Source organism: Megalobrama amblycephala, linkage group LG18, assembly GCF_018812025.1.
Source record: "Megalobrama amblycephala isolate DHTTF-2021 linkage group LG18, ASM1881202v1, whole genome shotgun sequence".
NCBI classification, from domain to species: domain Eukaryota; kingdom Metazoa; phylum Chordata; class Actinopteri; order Cypriniformes; family Xenocyprididae; genus Megalobrama; species Megalobrama amblycephala.
Window position 1 is genome coordinate 20,575,590 of NC_063061.1, and position 22,910 is coordinate 20,598,499.

At 38.3% G+C, this 22,910-nt stretch overlaps 1 protein-coding gene across 3 annotated transcripts in view; it reads right to left on the reverse strand.

Annotated features, from left to right (window-relative positions):
- The window catches only part of mmp17a (matrix metallopeptidase 17a), a 140,271-nt gene that overhangs the window by 102,530 nt on the left and 14,831 nt on the right, over positions 1 to 22,910 (reverse strand). Inside the window, exon 2 of one of the 3 annotated variants that reach the window (XM_048166209.1) lies at positions 14,068 to 14,232. The exons of 1 other annotated variant lie outside the window; for it this stretch is intronic. In XM_048166209.1, the coding sequence (XP_048022166.1) occupies positions 14,068 to 14,148 (81 nt within the window). In that variant the 5' untranslated portion in view covers positions 14,149 to 14,232. Of the gene's footprint in view, positions 1 to 1,140; positions 1,748 to 14,067; positions 14,233 to 22,910 lie in introns of those variants that run through there. One more of the 3 variants, XM_048166208.1, reaches the window with a different exon arrangement.

Consider the following 22,910-nt stretch of genomic DNA (forward strand, 5'->3'; position numbering starts at 1 on the left):
ATGAAATGGCCTTACCTCATTGTTGCTACCCTGATTTAACATTTCTGATGGAATTACCTCAGTACAAAGTACAAACACTTCAATGTAGTTTGAGCAGCGGCCAAATTACCTGATCACCCACCAAAACGTATTCAATAAGAGTACATTTCTATATATTTCTTAGTCAACTTCTCTTTCAAACGAACAAATGTGCACAGTTCACGCTCTCTCCAAATCTCAGTGCGCGTGAAAATGTCACGCCAACAATATTTCTGAAACCTCGCGGAGCATCAAAGTGTGTTTGCGGGAAAAAGTAGGCTACCTAGGAAGAGGTTGATTATGGCTCAAGACAGACGAACACAAAAATAGTGTCTAACATGCGCGACAACTACAACCCGCCATCTGGGTGGATAAAGTTTACACACTGACATTCTTCAGTTAGTATTGTATCAGGATATATAAAATAGCCTACGTTTTGCAGAAATACAACCAGCACCCTTCTCGTCGGTCTTATTGAGGAATATTAGCGTTCGTGACTGTGTGAATGAGATAAACGGTGTTTATGTATGATAGACCACACATAATAAGGTAACGAATGTTCCCCACAAGTGAGCGGCTCGATATTTAAAGGGATAGTTCACCTATTCTGTCATCATTCCTCGTTTTATTCCAAACCAGTATGTGACATTTTCTTCAGCGGTAACGTTACATAAAAGGAAATGACAGTCTCAGAATCACCATACAATTTCATTGTAGCTATGGAAAGAAAAATTAAATGAAAGCGAATGGTGACCGAGGGCGTCAGTCTTCTGTGTGCGACAGAAAGTCATACAGGTCTGGATCAAAATGATGTTGAGTTAACGATGACAGGATTTTCATTTGTGCCTGAACTATTTCTTTTAGACACTCACGCACGATTTGGTTCTGCTGAATCGGCGCGGGTGAAACTTGACTTCTGTGAAGACATTAATGAAGTAAATCCATACTCCCATCTGTGTGTCCATTCAGACGTGTGGGAGTCTAAGTGCGAATACAATTTCAATCCCATAGACGTGTCTAATACGTGTAATTATCTATACCCACAGGCCACAGGTTTTTCTTTCACGCCTTTTCCCTAAACGATAATTATTAGTCGGAAGACAGGCTTGAAAGAGCACCTACCACCCCCATATCCATCTGCTCGGCTGTTATAGACGGGGCCGCCCGAGTTTGAGATAAAAACCAAAGAACTGGAAAAAGAATCATCTCTGTATAAATAATCCAAATGGTCCGGACGGAATTCCACTTTCTGAGAGACTTCATATTGTCCCCGCTCCCGGTGATCACAGAACGGTCTTTCTTTCCGCCGCATCCACCGTATAGATCACCCAAAACCGGATCCCGGGCATTTAACGGTCCGTGGGAACGCGTGTCAGTCAAACTACCTCACTGTGGTGCGTAAACACGTGAAACACATATCACATACAACAGAGTGCAGGACAGTTTGTTTCCTCAGGGATCTCTGTCTCCAAGCGAAATGTCATTCATTGTGCTCATCACAATTTACCAAAGCTGCCTGAAAGATGTGGAAGCATTCACTCCCAAAAGACCAAAAGTCAAACGCCTTCGTTCAGTTCTAATCCGAAGCCGCTGTGAGATCTGTGCGTGTTCTGTCAGAAAAGAGGTGCCGTGCGCTCTCAGCGCTGAACACAGCGGACTGATGCGCGGTAAGCGCGAGGAGAACTTGTATACCTCCCGGATGGGGGGTGGGGGTTTGCGGGGGCACCATCGTCCAGCTAAGACCTTTGCCTTCTTTTTTTTTTTTTTTTTTTTTTTTTACTTGGCAAGTTTTCTTTTGGAAAAAATGATAATAACACGTCAATAATTAATAATTAATAATAAAATTTAAAAAAAAAAATCATTTTTTTTTTCTTAGTAGGGGGAGACCGGGGGAAATTGTAACATGTTTTGGTAATGTTGTCATTACTCAATAACCTTTTGAAATATTTGGATACAATTTTTTATGTCAGTAAATTAGTATCTGTGTTCTACTTGTTAACAGTAACCAAATGTTTTTACAAGCAATGTTAGAGTCACAAAATTGATTGAAACATTACAAGTTAAATGTTACATCTGCACCCATATGCGGGGTGATTCTAACAACATATGGGGGCAATTGTAACAACACATGTAATACCTTCACCAGTGACCACAATAAACTCCAGAGAATATGGATATAGCTAAAACAATTTAATCTCCACAATATCCATATTATCCAGAACAATTAATTAACTCCCCTTGCTGTTTTCATTGGTCTGAACCTAGGCATGCTGTGAGAGAGTGTACAGGGCCTACTCAGTAAAATGGATCCCCAGATCGAGAGGGAAAAACACTTTTCTTATATTATTGGAAAAAAATAATCTATTGTGATGCCTTTACTAAGCTGGACGCTATTTTGATGGTGTCTGGGGCAATTGTAACACAGTGTTACAATTGCCCCCGTCTGTCCCAGACAGCCAACATAGTGTGGCCCAGATCTGGTACATGTGGATTACACACGGATCAGATGTGGGCCGGATCTGGGCTGACACTATGTTGCTGTCAGGGGTACCACCCCGTGACAAGCTACCCTGCTAGCTAGAAACAACAAAGCTAATGTTTGACAAAGATATCAAATGTTAGACTCCAGAATGGTCATCAAAACAAGACAGATTTAAATTCATCACTTAAATAAAAAAAGTACATAGAAAATAAACATGATTAGAAACTTTCCTTTTCACAGTTGTAATGTACAAATTTTTCCTCATTATACATTCATACTTAAAGGGTTAGTTCACCCAAAAATGAAAATTCTGTCATTTATTACTTACCCTCATGCCGTTCCACACCCGTAAGACCTTCGTTAATCTTCAGAAATTAAGATATTTTAGTTGAAATTTGATAGCTCCGTGAGGCCTCCATAGGGAGCAATGGACACTTCCTCTCTCAAGATCCATAAAGGTACTAAAAACATATTTAAGTCGGTTCCTGTGAGTACAGTGGTTCAATATTAATATTATAAAGCGAGAATATTTTTTGAGCACCAAAAAAACAAAATAACGACTTATTTAGTGATGGCCGATTTCAAAACACTTCTTCATGAAGCATCGGAGCATAAATGAATCAGTGTGTATAATAAAATCAATCTTGGGTGAACTAACCCTTTAAGTAGTTTGTGGTGTAATATTTTAGATTAACAAATTTTCCTTCATTTTTCTGTAAAACAGTAAGAGAGAGACAGGTAGGGGTTCAGACGTTCTTGTTTTGATGCGAACGCTTACTCCATTAAGTTAAGCGCCAATAATTTAGCATTATCTTTTAATGCTTTAACATAATTTCACTTGTGCCCGCGACCATACAGGACAAGTTTGGAGAATGTATGGATGTATTGAAATTATGCATCTGCTTTCCGTTTGGAGGTCAGATAGAACTATTTATCTGAAGAAATCAAATTGTACTTGTATCTAGTGAACAATGGACTATACACCAGCAAGTAAATGAAAAAATATTTTAAGAATTCCATTGTGTGTGTGTGTGTCCATACAACAAAAATCAATGACAACCAAAACGGTTTGGTTACCAACATTCAAAATATCTTCTCGTGTTCCACAGAAAAAGAAAGTCATACAGGATTGGAATGATATGAGGGTGAATAAATCATGACAGAATTTTAATTTTTGGGTGAATTCTCCCTTTAACACCCTCAAAGAGCACATTATTAAAAATAACTGTCAATATAACACACACTTACAAAATAAAAACTTCCCTGCGGCAAGCTATTTTATATAGAACATTAGCTGTGTCTAAAAGTGTCTGGTCCATCCTGTAATGCTTAAAGGTATAGTTCACCCAAAAATGAAAATGATCCCATGATTTACTCACCCTCAAGCCATCCTATAGGTGTATATGATTATCTTCTTTCAGACGAACACAATCAGAGATTTAAAAATATCCTTGCTTAAAATATCCATCCACCCATAAAAAAAAAGAAGTAATCCATACGACTACAGGGGGTTAATAAAGGCCTTCTGAAGCGAAGCGATGCGTTTTTGAAATAAAAATATTCATATTTAAAACTTTATAATTTCAAATAACTAGCTTCCGGTGGACGACCGTACGCAGAATGCGCAAGTCGACTTGCGCCAAATGAGTAATCCTCTGAATCCTCATGATGTATGACGCAGGATGTAGGAGTATTGTAAGCTTAGATGCCTCTCACGGTTAAAACAAATAGGGCTGTGCAACAAATTTAAGCTCCTCTTCTCTTATATCGAAATCCTCTGAAATTTCTCTTTAAAAATGATCGTTTTAGACTTGTATTCCATGACTGGTGATTTGTTTTCATCTGCGCCTCCGTTGTGCGTCAGGTCAAAGGTTGCTCTTCTGCCCCAAACCATCTTGTGCATTCTGCGTATGGTCGTCTGCCGGAAGCGAGTTATTTGAATTTCTAGGTTTTATATATGGATATTTTTCTTACAAAAATGCATAGCTTTGCTTCAGAAGGCCTTTATTAACCCCCTGGAGTCGTATGGATTACTTTTTTTATGGATAGATGCATTATTTTTGAGTTCAAAACACGGCCCCCCCATTCACAACCATTATAAACCTTGGAGGAGTAAGGATATTTTTAAATCTCTGATTGTGTTCGTCTGAAAGAAGATAGTCATATACACCTAGGATGGCTTGAGGGTGAGTAAATCATGGGATAATTTTCATTTTTGGGTGAACTTTTCCTTTAAGGGCAAATAAGCAACAACCTAACAAGTAAGCACCTGCAGTAGCTAGTGCCAACCAACAAGCAATGCCCTCTGAAAAAAAAAAAATTTTTTTTAAATTTTTTAAAACCATCTCCTACAACACCCTAACATCTGAAACAAAATCTAGTTACACATCAACGGTACTCAGTCAGCACAGTAATACAGTAATAATGTGACCTGACCTTTAATTATTTTCAGTTATTAAACCATTTTGTGCCTTCTCTAAATATCACAGTATATGTGTTTAAAGTACAAAACTTTTTGTAGCGTACAAAAAACAGTGCTGCCAAAAAATCTCTCCATGAGTGAATAATCTAAGGGGAGCTAAGGGTAAAACATGCATCATAGGGAAAGGCACACCTGACAGACTGTAAGAGCTCTTATCACTTAATCACGAGCCTGCACATTACAGAGTTACGGCTTTAAGCTTAATGCACATTTCAAGGGACACAACCCTGAAATGTAATGCAAAGACATATGAAATATTAGGCACTAGCCTCAGGTTAGGAAGGATAGGAGCGGTGGAGCAAATCTGTTGACTGAAATACACCATGTAACAGTGACTGGCATGCGGGGACATGATGCATAAAGGGAGACAGTGGTTTGAAGGCGGAAAAAGATTAATGGAGATCGTGTGGAGAAAAAGGACAGAACGAAAGAGAGAGCTGGTGTCAAGCGGATGACAGCTTCTCCTTCACATGTGGATAATCAAATGCGCGGTCGAGCCACAAACGAAACATCTGTCAAGAAAAGTCCAGATGCGTCAGTGTGAAGATTATCAAGGGTTCTAATTCAGATGAATAACTTCCCTTTACACAGGTGTCCAATGATTACCGGCTTTAGACTTGACGTTTTGAAAAGACTGCTGAGCCTACACTTTAGGGAAAAAGTTAACTTAGCGTACTTAATTCTGTTAACATCAGCTTTAATGAAATGTCTTAACGGCTCCCTGCATGTATATCGCTTACAAAGAGAGAGACGTATCTGATTTTGCACAATTTAAATTTAGAATACCTAATTGTCTTTCTGGGGTATGTAATAAATTACATTTTGCTGTTCAAGGTTGCATGGGACTGACAAGGAGGGGCTCTTTGGGCCTAAGGATGTCCTGGGCCCTGTGAATTTAAGCAATGGCCCTGATTTAATATTATGCCACCTTTTGTCATCATGACAAGTCAGAGTAAAGGAAGGAATACATCAAAACAAATTAGATTCTGGTCATATTGAAGCTAAACAGATGATAAAATAAGGCTCATTCTGATTCTGATGATGAATGGATGGGTTAGATAAGGTTCTCTTTTCAAAGAGGGGCCACAACCACGTCTTCACTGCCTAATAGGATCATTAAAATTCTACAAGAGCCTTTTAGCCTGCTGTCATGTGAAAAGAAACTAATCAACATTCATGATACATGTGAGTTGAGGATGGATACAAGTTGAATGCAAAGATCAGAATTCATACTTCAAAGTATTTAATATCCAAGAATGTTGACACTGCAGAAGCTCAATTGATGCTAGCAAAAATGCTATTGCTACTCTGACTAAACATGCAAAATCAGTCAATCGATATATTATCTTTCAATCAATCAATCAGCCAATCAACCAATCAATGAACTAATCAACTAATACGTTTGTTGAGCAGTGCAGGAAGACATTTGATTACTTTAAAGACCAACAGGATCAGATTGCACTAGTGTTCATTCAAAGGAGCACATTGGCAGCTTATTACACATACAAACTATAATTTTGTCAGATGCAAACTCCTTTGACTGCAATGTCTTTACCTCTAAAATATAAAGCTGTTTTTTTTCCTCCCAAGCTCATTATAATTAGCAAGCACATCAGCGTTTCAAAGGCATGATCATCACAACTGTACTAATCGAAAGTACAATTCAACATGTCTATCTCACGCCTTAAATATTGTATAATTGCTGTACACTTTGCACAGAGAAAAAGGCAAATGAAAAACTACTTTGCTGTAGCATTCAGATCTGCCGAGGAATGAGCAAGAGATGTGCCCCATTATAATGAGAACAATGGATCCCTGTACGCTTTGTGGTGTTTTTTTTTTTTTCATTCATACCGATGACTTGAACCTTTTAATTCTGTTCACTAAAAGAGTATGTTATTTTCAGTAGTTACACCCAAACAGTGAATGTCTTTCTGCATTACGAGTGAGTCATTGAATCATTAGATCAACAGTCACTCAACAGATTTGTTCAAAACTCTGAATCATTAACAATCAGAAATGACATTTATTAAAATGGCATGTCGATGTCTCTCTCTGTCTCTATTTATATATGTGCATATTCCAGACAAACTAGAAGCAACTATTTCTGTAGGTTACATCATTACACCATTAAGTGGTAGCAAATGACTGGCTTTATGAGCGAGTCACCGAAACAATTAGTCAAGTGATTTGTTCAAAAAACACTGATTAAAAGGTTAGTTCACCCAAAGGGTTAGGTCATCCTCATGTCATTCCAAACCTGCAAGACTTTCGTTCATCTTCGGAGCACAAATTAAGATATTTTTGATGAAATCCGAGAGGTTTTCTTTATCTCTCATAGAAAGCAATGAAATTACCACATTCAAGGTCCAGAGAAGTAGTAAAGACCTCGCTAAAATAGTCAACGTGTGGTTCAACAATAATGTTATGAAGTGACGAGAATACTTTTTGTGTGCAAAAACAAAACCAAAATAATGACTTTACTCAACAATTTCTTCTCTACTATGTCAGTCTCCTATGCAGTTGACGCAGTAAATGCAGTTCAGCGCTTCTGTGTTTACGTCCGAATGCCGGCTCAGTATTGGCTGACGCTTTTAACATGAGCACCATGACACATGCGTGTGATGCTGACGCAGGAGCCAGCCAATAAGTCGGCATTTGGACGTAAACATGGAAGCTCTGCAATGTATCTTCAAAGTAAAATGACAGGGCAGAGAGGAAATTGTTGAATAAAATCACTATTTTTGTTTTGTTTTTGCGCACAAAAAATATTCTCGTCACTTCATAACATTACGGTTCAACCACTGCAGTGATGTTGACTATTTTAACAATGACTTTACTACTTTTCAGGACCTTGAATGTGGTAATTTTGTGGGACATAAAAAAAAAACTCTCGGATTTCATCAAAATTATGTTAATTAGTATGGCTTTGGATCGACATGAGGGTGAGTAATTAATGACCCTTTAACTCAAAACAATGATTCACTGAACAAATCAAATTACTGTATTTTATAGTGAGTCACTGAATCATTCACTCAATTCATTCACAAATTAAACAAATCTCTATCCTCCATTTGTCAACTTCTCAGAATGATCTTAAGCTATAGAAAAAGGCAACAGTAGCTTAAACAAATGCATATTCATCATTTTGAAAGTGTATAGTCAGCCGTCATTTTTACACTATATCCTCGTGGAATTGACCTGTGTGCCAAACTGAGAGAACATCATGTCCCCTTTCCTTCAGTCACTGTCAGTCGGCAGATCCTCATTCAAAAACAGATGGCCCAGTTCGTTTAGGTTGTTCATGATCAAGACATCAAACCTGTGCATTTAACTAGTGATATCAAATCATATTTGTCTGTGATATAGCCTACAAAAAAGTATTTTAAACTTTCTCAGGAAGAAAAATATAAGATAGTGAATGAGAAGGATTCATATTTGTTTATGACAAGCTGGGCTGGGCCTTGTGATGGAGAAATGTCACAGCAACAGATGACTAGCAATTGCCCCATCTGCTTGGTGGCTGTCCTAATGCAAACAATAGCTTGGATAAACAAACAGTCTAATAATGTCAAATAAATCACAGGCCATTGCCACATGTTACATAGCCTATTTAAATCAGATGCAAGTTAAACAGACTGTCAATCATCTGACATCTTCAGTGGAAGATACCGAAGAATAGTTTTCTATTCCAAACAAAGGCAGTATTAAGTTCTTGGCACAAGCAATACTCAGGACTCAAGATGCATAGTCAGAGACCTTTCTGAAACTCTTTTGAAAGTTTCTTAATGTTATGCACTGCTGGAGTTTGATTTGGCTGAGGAGAGAAAGAGAGAGAGCATGTTCAATCTGTGTTCTCTAGTAAGACAAAAAGGTTGCATAGATAACAACAAAAAGCTTACAGTAACTGAACAGTTGCACATAAAAACTGACAGTTAAAGAATCGCAAAAGAGGACATCAAACCGTGTGGATTCCTCTGCTTCAGCATGAAATTCCAGGCAACAAATCAATGACAAAGCAGCCAAATTCATTTAAATCTAAATGCCGTTGCTCCTGGGGAAACAGTCTGGAATCCATCTTATATTAGATATACATCTATCCATCCTAATATAAAATTCTAATTCTGAGCTTTGAATGCAGCACATCACACAAATTTTCAGAAACTCATCTTGGTTTGCTCCATATTTTCCATGCACAGCATTTTCTTCCTGAAGCACAGAGAGCCAAATCCACAGCTCCAGTAGAGGCCTAATGGGCATTCCCGTTGGACAGGTTAAGATTACAATGTAAAAAAAATACAAACAAACAGACAGAAATGTCAGCTGGGCATTAATTAATCTCTTCCTGTGGTCGAATGGGTGTTGAGATGGAGCGAGAGAGAGAGAGAATTGAGCGCTTAAGCAAACAGCTCAAGGACAAAGGGATGTTTTGTGGCATAGAAAATAAATCGAAACTGCCCTATGAAAGTAAAAAATAACCACAATAAAAACTACAGACTTAAAGAGACAGCACGCCTCCCTCACTGATCAATAACACGGTCACTCCATTCCAACACTGTCAACAAATGAGAAAACTGCATCATTTTAGATAATTCAGAAGATAAGCATCATATACAAAGAAATTGCTTCTTTATTATATTACTGGGAGATACTTTATCATGTGCCCCATAGAGTAAAGGGATTAGAAAAGTGATTTTGAAAAGTGGTTTTGAAGTAGTGCACGAATTCTGTTTTTAGCTTAACCTCATCTAGAGACCATCTTGTCAAAACACCTTCTATTAAACACATTTAAAGTAAAGAGCATAAATATCTACATTAATAGGATTATATTTTTATCTAGATATTACAATTGTAATGATTAAAGTATAAATTAAATTTAAATGATATTTTGGATTGATATTTTGGATGAGATCACCAATCCCTTTTGTTTTAAAGGGTTAGTTCACCCAAAAATGAAAATTCTGTCATTATTTACTCACCCTTGTGTTGTTCCACATATGTAAAACCGTCGTTCATCTTCGGAACACAAATGAAGTCCGAGAGGTTTCTGTCCCTCCGTAGAGATCCGATGCAACTACCACTTTCAAGGATGAGAAAGGTAGGAAAGACATCGATAAAGTACTCCATGTGACTTCAGTATTTTATGAAGCGACGCGAGTGCTTTGTACAAAAAACATAATTTACCACTTTATTTACAAAATAATATTATCCAAAGCGTGTTCACACAACGTCAAATCTCGCATGAAACAAAATGAGGTTTTATTAAAGGTGCCCTAGATTGAAAAATTGAATTTACCTCAGCATAGTTAAATAACAAGAGTTCAGTACATGGAAATTACATACAGTGAGTCTCAAACTCCATTGTTTCCTCCTTCTTATATAAATCTCATTTGTTTAAAAGACCTCCGAAGAACAGGCGAATCTCAACATAACACCGACTGTTACGTAACAGTCGGGGGTGTACGTCCCCAATATTTGCATATGCCAGCCCATGTTCCCAACATTATGAAAGGCATTAGACAAGGGCAGAACGTCTGGATGTGCACAGCTGAATCATCAGACTAGGTAAGCAAGCAAGGACAATAACAAAAAATGGCAGATGGAGCAATAATAACTGACATGATCCATAATTACATGATATTTTTAGTGATATTTGTAAATTGTCTTTCTAAATGTTTCGTTAGCATGTTGCTAATCTACTGTTAAATGTGGTTAAAGTTACCATCGTTTCTTACTGTATTCACAGAGACAAGAGCCGTCGCTATTTTCATTTTTAAACACTTGCAGTCTGTATAATGCACAAACACAACTTCATTCTTTATAAATCTCTCCAACAGTGTAGCATTAGCCATTAGCCACGGAGCACAGCCTCAAACTCATTCAGAATCAATGTAAACATCAAAATAAACACTGTACTTGCGCGATTAGACATGCTGCATGACGAACACTTTGTAAAGATCTATTTTGAGGGTTATATTAGCTGTGTGAACTTTTTTTATGTTGTTTAAGGCAAGCGTGAGCTCTTGGGGCGTGGCGCACGAGAATTAAAGGGCCACACACCCTGAATCGGCTCATTTCTAATTATGCCCCAAAATAGGCAGTTAAAAAATGAATAAAAAAAAATCTATGGGGTATTTTGAGCTGAAACTTCACAAACACATTCAGGGGACACCTTAGACTTATATTACATCTTTTAAAAAAAAGTTCTAGGGCACCTTTAACAAAGTTCGGGAGGAACACGTTCAATTGCCTATCCAATCAGTATGAGAGGAGGTCTATATATATATATATATATATATATATATATATATATATATATATATATACATACCCAAATCACCTATGTTCTTCGACAGTTTTCTGCATCCCTCCACCACCCTGTCTCCTCACACTCACCTGGTTACTACCCTAACCAGAGATAAGGGGGGAATACTCTGGGTTGGGGCCAAATTTCGAGCTCAGAAACATACAGCAGTGAAACAGTCTGTGAACATTCCAGTTGTTTTGGAAGAATTAAAACACATTTTTTAACAGATGATGTTGCCTCATCCACTTTGTGAACTCACATCTGACCCAGATTAAAAAGTTTGAGAATAAAACTCCCTGGATGCTCTAGTTGGATTGCCATCCTTTCACCCGCTGTTGTTTTGGAGGGTCCCATTGCCTTCTCTTATTCAGTACATCTGTGCCATTCACATTTTTTAAACACCTTATCTTAGTTAAAACCCCTCTTGTCCTTTTGAATACGATTTTTTTTTTTTTTTTTTTTTTTTGGGGACACAGCAGTTTGAAAGAAAGTATTGTTATCAACCTGTCAAGAACTTTTTTGGTGTGGTGACACTTCTAATGCCACTGAGCAGCGAGAAAAGATATACTGGCAGAAAAGAAAGAAAATACATCATGACAATGGACCTGCCCTTTACTTGCAGGAACAACTTCAGATTTCGAAGATCCAGATAGACCAAACTGACGTCATGACTGGACAGTGCTATACAATTTATTAAATCAAATTGTCAACTTGGCTATCTGACGATTATGGCAAAAGATACTCTGTTAACCATGTTAACAGTGACTGCAATTTCTTTTTTTTATACTTTTACAGTATAACATTAACTATAAATCTCATTACATTACAGAAAGAACAACACACGCATACACAAAACCCACCACAGACCACACATCAATGTTCAACTAAGTCATTTTGGATACAGAGTGATTTACCTTAATTGCTGTCATTTATGAGCCCTTTTCAAGCTTCTTCTATCTTGATGAGATTGTGTATTTCAATCAAAGAAAGGAAATTAAAAGGGCTTGAGCATGTCAGCTAGAAGCTAGATTCGATCAGACACGTTTGTCTTCGCAATACGGGCTTAGAGACGATAGGGGGAGGGGGTGTTAAACTGTGCCAGACAGTCTCCTGATTTATGGTTGCTTAGACCTCTTCCATTCTCCTCTATATGTCACCCTGTAGCTCACCTCTGATAACAGGCCTCACGGCTAGTACATTACATCTGGAACAATTGTTCAAAGCAGAAAGGAAACCTATCATGATAGTAGCGAAGGGCCAGCAAAGCTATTGTTGTTGCATCAACCACAGAAATGCACGTGACATATTCAAAGAATCCCATCAAAGTTTTATCCAAGCGATTCGAAACAAAAGATTCGAAGCAGTGTTTTGAAATCGCTCATCACTAGATATTGTTGAAAAGTCGTTATTTTGTTCTTTTGGCACACAAAAAGTATTCTCGTCGCTTTATAATATTAAGGTAGAACCACTGTACTCACAAGAACTATGTTTTTAGTACCTTTCTGGGCGTTTGCAAGTGTAAATTAACTTGCTGGCAATAGAGGCCTCAAAATATCTTAATTTGTGTTCCGAAGATGAACAAAGGTCTTACGGTGAGGGTGAGTAATAAATGACATTATTTTCATTTTTGGGTGAACTAACCCTTTAAGTCAACATCAAGACTGCAGCTGATGTCTGTTGTTCAGGTCTTCCTCTGCCATAAGTGATTTTCTCCCAAACAATATGCATAACTGAAAAATAAGTTGCATTTTCATAATGAAACAGAAAGAATTGGAATAAATACTTACAATTATTGTATCCTTAAATTTCCTTGACACATAAGCTAATATTGTGCTAGCCATTTTAACTGATATCTAATAATTATGAATGTTTAATTATGACTTACACAATAACAAATCCAATATATTGCAGACTTTATCTACATCAGACCTCTTATTGAAAAAAATCAACTTAAATATAAAAAAATAGGATATTAAAAAAATTATATTACCTGCATTAAGCAAGCTATGCATTGGTTTTGTGAAAAGCTAATTGTTTGAAAGATTAATTCAATCCACCAAATGAAGCTTTCACTGATTGCCGTTGATTAATAATCTAATTAATCATTTTAAACTGCAGGCATATTTGTTGAATTGTGAACATTAAGTATGATGAATGGAGAGGCAGTGTGCTGTGACCAGATTCAGTTCCACTTTTAGAGGATAACCTCTTGCTCGTATTAATCTATCCATCTCCAAATTATTCTAAGGGTTCATTCGAGAGAGTCACTCTTCGATCTGAATGTATATAATTATTTTTTTTTTTTTTGCAAATTATGGCTCATAAAATGTTGACTAGTACCATCTTCTGAAGCGAAACGGGTGGTTGTCTGATTAAACTGCAACCCTGGAGGCAATCTTGCATACTGAAATCTGATAAGCCGACTGCAGTGATTTGAGATCGCAGACATGCAAACTGGAATCAGATATGCCCATATTTTGCATATGTGATGCTTTTAAATATTTAAAACAGGGACATCAAGAAAGCAACCAAAAGGACTATTTCTCGTCTAGTGTAATTTATTTAGCTGCCACTTCAGCCAGAGTCATCAAGTGGATCGGTTGTCTCCACTGACATCCATGTGTCTGAGGTGTAATCGCATTCTGGGCGCGCGCTACAATTCCTCATAGGATTTGTATGGGATAAGCACAGATTGTTTCAGTACTGTGAGATTTGCATGCATGTGCGTTGTACAGTGCTTAACAGCGTTCTGGCTCCACAGCAGCAAGAGGTACAAACCTGACATATAACAAACAGGCTCGCCACAGGGAATGCGGGAAACAAATGCGTCTTGGGAATTGATGGTAAAGTCCGCGCCATTCACCACCCCACATCCAGAAACACATGCCGCAATTTCAGGCTCCGATGTCGCATCATTACCAGAACTCATCAGCGGGGCGCTGCCTGTGAGTGAGACATAAATACATGACGAAATAAATCTGGATTCGTTTCGCACTCGTTCCTTTTACAGTGAACATAATAGCCCAGGGGTTAGAATGCGGCCACAAAGCGAACAGCATTAATTAATAATAATTAATAGCACACCAATTAACCTAATCTAATATTAGGCCCAATGCTTTGAGAAAGCTTGTGAGGTTAAAAGCATTTTAGCGGCTCGACTAATTGCTGCTATATAGCCTCCTTAGTGTGACACTAATCAGAAGAAAGTGCGTAAAAATAGAGGAAAAAGCAAGCAGGGAGGTGGGCTCTGGGAGGAAATGGGTGAGGAGGTGGCTAATTATATCAGTTTTGACATAGAGTCTGGAAGGAGGACGGGCAGTACTAATTCAAACCATTATTACCTTCTCCCTCCTTGCTGCTCACCGTTCTTTTATATGCTAGCCATCAACCTGCTTCTGTAAGGTTGCTCTAAGCTCGTTAAAACAGCACTGGCCCTGTCACTTGCTTACGGATTATTTTATTCCCAGTTCAGCGTGAGGGTGACAGGATCATTGGCAGTGTGCCGACCCCCATCTTATACCGTGCTGGTGTGGCACTCGTCCCACTCTGCCGACAAAGCACCTGGGACCGTTTGTTTCCATCCTAACACACCCCTTTTTGTCCTTTTTTTCCTGCGAGTTACACATTTAGAAAGGCAGGCTGGCTGGCTCTGGTCGCAGCTCTCTGGAAGCAACAATTATTTTCAATAATGAACCAGCGGCTGGAGCTACATTTAATATCACTGCCACATACTGGCCACCCTAATTAAAACTTCAGTGTATAACGGTTTTAATTAAGTAGAAGTTCTCCAGTCAAAGTCATCAGGAACAGTGCACAAATTAAGATGCCTGACCAGTGTTGTCTGTCGCTTCTTTTGAAAAAAGCGAATATTAATAGCAGTGTGTACTTTTTTCACGTTGAATAGATACAGTGATTAATGCCAACCCCAGGAGTCTTAATTAAAAAAAAAACAGTATCAAACTGTATCCATCTCAGATCACATGCTATGCAGTTCTTGAGATTAGTATGATCCAAATCCAGCTTTCCCAACTAAGTTGTGGTCAAGATAGATTGATGTATAAAAAGTTTTATACCAATGTAGCCAAAAATTATTCATAAATTACTTAATAGTAATAGTGAGCTTACCCCACAAACCAACAACCAACACAACCTGAAACTTCAAATTAATTTGCCTGTACCATTTGAACTGAATGACTTCATGCATAAACTGTCTGATTTCATTCCCTAAGGGTCTGAACTACAAAACAGGCTTTAGCTACTAATGTTTCCTGGGAACCAAAGAGCTTCCCATCAAAGTCTTGAAACATTAGAAGCAGTGAATCACCAACACTATGGTTGCAGAATCCCAAATAGGCATAAATTAAGATATGTCTTAGTCCAGGCTGCATATGCTGATGAACTTGTAATAGCAGAAACTCTCCTGCAGAGACAGGTTTCGCAAGTCTGAGGCTTTGAAGACATGGTAGCATGGCCGGTTGATCAAAGCTCCCGGTCGCAGACTCTGAATTTCACGGCTTTCTTCAAGGGAGACTTGCGCCAGTCTCCTGTTGCTGTTTAACAAAACAATTATAGTGTCAGTGAGAGGGAGCTTAGAGATATCAGGCGGCGCAGAGAAACGGAGAGATTCTCATTATAAAAACAAAATTCTGGCTCATGTAATAGGGTGAAATTCGTTTGCTTGAAATGTGGGTCACTCAGCTGGGTCCGGAGTCATCTGTGTTTATCATGATGTCATATTTCTGGCAAACACTCCATATTGGTGGCGAGTGTGTATAAACAACCAGAGGCCACTAGTGCCTTTTTAGGCTCCACTCTAAGACTCTGTGTCCTCATTACGTCCAACAGCACATCTGGAAAATTGCTCCAAAATGAATTACACCAATATAGATGCATTGAACAATGTTTTTACAAGTTTAACTCACCCTGCACCGTTTGTGCTACAGACATGAATAATACTTCAAATAATGTGGTTTATTGAAGAAAGCTGTACTATTACTTTTCTAAGTAATTGGATTTAGGGTTTTTAACATCTGACGGATAACTAAACGAGCAAAAAAACTATTATGTTAAAAAAAAGAGACTTAAGGGTGGGCTCTTTTGACTTGTGCTATTTGCAAAACACCCTACAAAATATACAACAATGCACTAACAACTATTTAGAATACCTTAGCAACCGCATAGCTACGCCCTGGCAACTAAATGGAATACCACAGCATGACGACGAGTTTTGAACAGATAAGCTCTAGTTTAAAATGCCCTATTACAGCTATCTGTCCATTAAAAACATTCCAATTGTTTACAAAACATGGAACATTGTGGTGTTCAACTGTTGAGAATTGGGCTTCTGGACATTTTGACACACAATTTCTTTTAACAATTACACACTATTGCCCTCTCCCCAAAACCTTTCGCCGAACAAAATTTAACCTTTAAGAAATGGCACCATAAGAGTGTGTTTCTAAAGACAGTGATTGAGACCACAATATTTGAAGTTCACAGAAATAAGTCAGTATCTGAGCTTAAATGTCAAAGGCAATGCAACACATGGTTAAGAGATGGCCCATTCAAGACATTTTCTCTCCTCAGTGTGACAACCATTTAGAAATTACAACCTACTTTCTTACTGATCACTGTGGATTACTTCAATAATTTGAAATTCCATGGTAAAGTAGAATTAGACAAAACCTGTTTCAATCTTTGTAATAAATAATTAAAAATACAGAAGATACAAAAATAATATATTTTACATTTACAAACCTAAGAGTCAAGAAAAAAAGGGGATCAAGGTTTGTGAGGCAGATGCTGTATCTACACCATATTTGACCCAAAAATCATGCCCAATGAAAAAGTAGTGGCAAATAACACAAATGGCAAATATTTTTAATATATTATTATAAATGTTTTTCATTGCCAAAGAAGGGATTGTTTATTTTTGTTGTGCCATTAAAGGTCCCGTTCTTCGTGATCCCATGTTTCAAACTTTAGTTAGTGTGTAATGTTGTTGTTAGAGTATAAATAAAATCTGTAAAATTTTAAAGCTCAAAGTTCAATGCCAAGCGGGATATTTTATTTAACAGAAGTCGCCTACATCGAACGGCCAGTTTGGACTACATCCCTCTACTTCCTTCTTTAATGACGTCACTAAAATAACGCTGTTATTTTCATCCCGCAGTCCAATCACCGGGTCTGATTCCGGCTCAAATTGATAGGGTAAAATTAAAGACATGTTTACAATAACACTGAGCGCATGCATCTCCACGTTATGGTAAGAGGCGTGACCTTTCCGGGCAAGATGCGCTAAACTGCTGTCGAATCACAACACAGGAACCGCTGGCACAATCAGAACTCGTTACGTATTTCTGAAGGAGGGACTTCATAGAACAAGGAAGTCATCAGCCCGTTTTTATGACAGTGGAAACAGCGGTATACAGATAAGTAAATTATGTGAAAAATACTGTGTTTTTTTACACGCGAAACATGAACACATGTTATATTGCACACTATAAACACAATCAAAGCTTCAAAAAACCATGAAAAACGGGACCTTTAATCAGCATTTTCATTTCCTACAACTCAAGATTCATTAGTTACATGGCATTTACAGCTCAGGTGACTGGCTTAAAAACAAACCTGGATGCGGAACTGAACGCTACCCAAAAAATGCAGATGGCCAATCTCAAATCGTGTGCCCAGAGCTGAGCAACCTCCATAAAGATGAATGAGAATGCTAACGGTTAAATTTCACTAGGTATTATACAGCTGAAAAGAAAGAAAAAGACAGACTGAGAAAATATGATTCAGTAGAACACTTGTGATGATTTCTTTCCAAAATACAGTGTTCGAATTCATCCCGGTCAAACACGGGAAGTCACGCGAATTTGGTGCTGTTACAGCTGTTGTAAGAAAGGTGTTGTGCAGTGCATTTATCTAAAGGAGATTATGTCCCAGGCAGGGTGTAAGTGAGAGAGGCAGATTTACGACACGCTCCATCCTGCACTTTTAGAGCCACAACCACCAGAAGAGAAGAGATATTTCTGCAAATAACCTCAGGTTTCTAATCACACACCTTGTCAGAAGTGATACGTACGTGTCTATTTTACACTTTTGATATTTTAGAGTGTCATTCCTTCATTGCTGTGCACTTTTTTCTGCATCTGCAAACTTTCTGCATCAATTTTTTCAGATCGGGTACTCTTGTCGTGGAAAAAGGGCAACAGAGTCTCAATGTGGGTGGTATACAGAGTTGAAAGGTTGAAAGATCCCTTAGTGGGAATCTCTCAACATGCCATGCCCCAGTTTGTGTGAAACTCGACAAAGGCCAGTCACAGTGCCTGATCAGTGAGCTTTCCCATTCAACACCCAGTGGACAGCACAGTCTGAGGTATGAAATATGTGCCTATACTTAGCCAGCGATGAGCACATAACCTTTCCTATTTTTAAAGGGTTTCAAAAGGGTTACTGGTTTAGGCAAAGTGACAAAACATTCTGTCAATATCGTAAGTGCTTCTAGTGGCTTTTCTGGAGCTTTAAAAATATCAGTCCTAATCACTTTAACCATTAGTGCACATGGATCTACCGATGGATTAATGTAGACAAATGGAGAGGCATTGACATTCACATTTCTCATTTTAACTGGATTATCTTTCTTGCTTCAGTGACTTGCTGAGGCCACCACTCCAGCGCTGTACAGTACATTGGATTTTTTTAGTTCCTCAGCTCCTGCTCCCCGCTCCCCCCTCCCCCCTTTGGTGTCGGAAACACTTTGCTGACCTTCCCCTAGAGAGCATAACTGTCCCCTCTGGATTCTTCTTGCCTCCTCTGGGATTTCTTTTCCTTGTGTCCAGACGTCCTTCATTCTCTCCCTAAATCCATTTTACTAATGGGTTTGGGCTCAGATGCATCTCATGCGTAGTTCTATGTGAATGAGTGACAAGTTTAGGGTGTGCTGGCCTCTTTGCATCCATACTGACATTTGATCTATAAGGAAAGCAAGCGGGAGAAAATTCTGATTTATGGATCCCTATGGGCTGACAGCTAACCCTTTCAAAGTACTCCATTAATTAGCCACTGGATCTTTGCAGGAAAGGGGCTTGGTGCTTTTCCCTTGATTACCCAGTCACTGTCTCCTTCGTGATTAAAAACAGGAGAAGGGAAATGGGTCTTGGGTCTGTCTTATCTTTAGCGAGCCGCCATTTTCTCCAATTCCTTTGGCATGACGATGTGCTCATGTTTGTGCATGAAACCTGTGTGCAAACACAAAAATCATGATTCAATGATAAGTTCGAACTTAGACAAAACTGAGAACCGAAGCAAAATATATTAAGAAAAAAAACACTACTGCTGGTCTTGGAAGTAGAAAGTTGTTGAATAAAATATATGAAACACTGGCCAATATAGTGTTGGAGGTTCACATCTATATTTGCATGATATATACCTTTACTGATTTTACATTCCATCAGTAAGAGCAAAGTGTGAAGGTTGAATTAGCGGAGCAATAGCACAGCTGTACATTAAATATTGCAATTCACACAACATAATGGGAGACAAATCAGAGTTCAAAAGAGGACAAACTGTTGGTGTGCATCTTGCTGGCTCATCTGTGACCAGGACAGAAAGTCTTTGTGGTGTATGGAGAGCTGTGGTATACAGGGTAATGTCGGCATACCACCACATAGGACGAACCACATCCAACACGAGTAACTGTGGACGCAATAGAAAGCTTTTTGAAAGGGATGTCTTTTTGATTGTATCCAAAAAACATAAAACCACAGATAATGTGATACATGTATTGCTCTCTGATGAGTCTACATTCAATGTCTTTCCCACATCCGTGGGAGTTACGGTGTGAAAAAGCCCCAAAGATGCTTAACACCCAGACCGTTGCGTGCCCAAAATGAAGCACGACGGTGGATCAGCGATGGTTTGGGTTGTAATATCATAGCATGCCTTACTGGGCTTGATGGGCGCTTCACTGTCAAGGACTACCGAACCATTCTGGAGGACCATGTGCATCTAATGGTTCAAACATTAAACCCTGAAGGGGGTGCCATGTATCAGCATGATAATGCACCAATATACACAACAAGACTTGTGACAGAACATGAAAGTGAAGTTGAACATCAGTCAGAAAATGTTTTCCTCCACCATCATCACACGGTGTGTGATGAGAAATGAGAAATGGCTCAAATTCCCTCTGGCCACTGTGCAGGACTTATATCTGTCATTCCCAAGATGAACTGATGCTGATATAATATAAAATCAGCAATAAAAAAATAAGTGAATAACTAATTGATGGGTCTAATTTTAAAGTTAAAAGTATGCTACTTCTTAAAAGTATGCAACTTGTATTCAGTTGTTAGTAAATGAGACCCAGTGTCACATTTCTTTAACCCAGCACACAAATACAGGAACATGGTGCCCTGAATTAAACATGCCACATGTGGTGTTTGGTTCCGCCCCAGATTTTGTGTGTAGTGAGATAACACCAATGTGAAATGAAGAGAAGCAGAAGATCTGTCAACACTTGGCAAGCGCTTTCCTCAGACTCTGACTGTACCATTTGAGATGCCATGTAATTTTCCACATGAAAAGAGAGAGCAGATACAGATATTCCCTTGCCAGGCGCCTAGTTTTAGATGAGGCGTTCCTCCCCATATGTTATTTTGAAGAGTACAAAGATGGGATATTAAGTAATCCCGTCCCAAAGAAGTCATCATATAACTTCAGAATGACAAGAAATCTGTCTGAAAAAACCCAAAATGTTAGTGTGAATCCATCATCTAGATTGGTGGTAACAGCGTGTATATCCAAGCTTCCCATTTGCAGCAGTCACACGGTTTTCTCTTTCCAACTCTCATTGTGACATCACATCTTCACACACTGTCCAGCGGGTTTTCTGGTGCCAGCCGCCTTTATTTCTGTTATCATTTATTCTCTTCAAACAGGCTTCCATGACATTCTTAGAAAAAGAGAAGGTTAGTGTCTGGCACAGTCGCTAGAGTCACACATGCCAGTATTGTTAGTCGGTGATCTCTAATTTGATCATTTTCATCAGAGTGCCATGGGATGCGAACAGATGGCTTCAGTGGCATATTTAATGGAGGTTTCATAAACAAGCCTTCTTGAGAAGTTGTCCAATATAAAACGTCACTGTACTGAAAATGAGCAATGTTTCTCTGCCCACACTTCTGATGTTGCTCTTGCACAGATTAAAAAATAATAATAATTAAAACATGTGAAAAGGTTTATTTTGAATCAGAGCTAAAAGAACAGCAGCATTTCAACTTAAGTCCAACTGCATGCCATGTGCACTGATTTTCTGAAACTGAAGCTTTGAAAAATCATATTGATAAATGTGCAGTGCTGAATAATTCACAATACAACAATATGGAAGCCATTTTGATAATAGTAATGGAATTAATATGGAACAGAATCTATGTATTCATATATATATATATTTATTCACAAAATGAATTATATGATATGATATTATATTATATTATAATCAATAGCTGTGTTTTATTCACGATAAAACACGGCTATGACCGCTTCACACAACGGTTCTGTGTATCACTACACAACACCCTTAGCAACCACTCTTAGCAACGTAAACTGTATGTTCTCAATTGATGTTGTTCATTGAAGCTTACTGTATTATGTAGAAGAGTATTGTGAGAAAGAGATCGAGTGAGCGAGTTTATTACCTGCATTCAGATTTAGCATTTTCCTTCAGGTCAGTCCTATGTTCATAATAAAAAATCTGTATTAATGTCCGATGTATTATCTTGTCCTTTTAACAGTTAAGGGATTTTCCGTGTCTGACAGCTCTAGTCAAAGCATTTGTCAGTTGTGTCTTGTTCACAACAGTACAGTCTTTTCAATGTAGTATTTCTTTAAACAATAGGCTACATAAGATGCTTTAAAAAAGAGAATATTTGGGTAATTGTGGAAAATAGATATATATAAAAATAAACTTGAAGAAAACAAGAAAAATAGAGAAAACAAGCAGAAAATCTGATCCATGAAAAATGTCATATTTCAGTGGTGTAATAAAGGCCTAGGAGGCCAAATTGACCCATTAATATCATACACAAAGGACAGGGAGCAATTCTTTTGAAAGTGAATGAAAACCACCCACCTTAATCAAAAAGGAATCTACTGACATTTTCTTGGACGGATATCTTTTAATCTGCACCCAAAGGCAAGGGGCCATTGAGCCATATCCAGCAAATTAATGATGAACAATTTGGAGAATGGGCTGTGTGGTCAGTGAATAGGATTACCCTGGCAGCTTTGTCAAGAGCAGCTATACATCAAATTAAGGAACAGTGACGCAGCGGAAACAGTAGAGAAAAACGATAGTGACGTGACCTGCTGAACAAAAACATGATCAAAAGTCAAAATTCAAAGAGATCATCTGGGTGGGGCAGAGGAAATAACATTGCTAAACTACAGATATGCAAAGCAACTGACATTTTCTTAATTGAAATCATATTTTCTAATTGTGCATTTTTAATAATGCCGCTTAATGGTCCTCAAAGTGTAGTGCTCTTCAACTGACAGCGAAAAGCCCTTCTGCTCTTCACATTCATCAACTTGAGAGAGGAGCACTCAGTGTAACA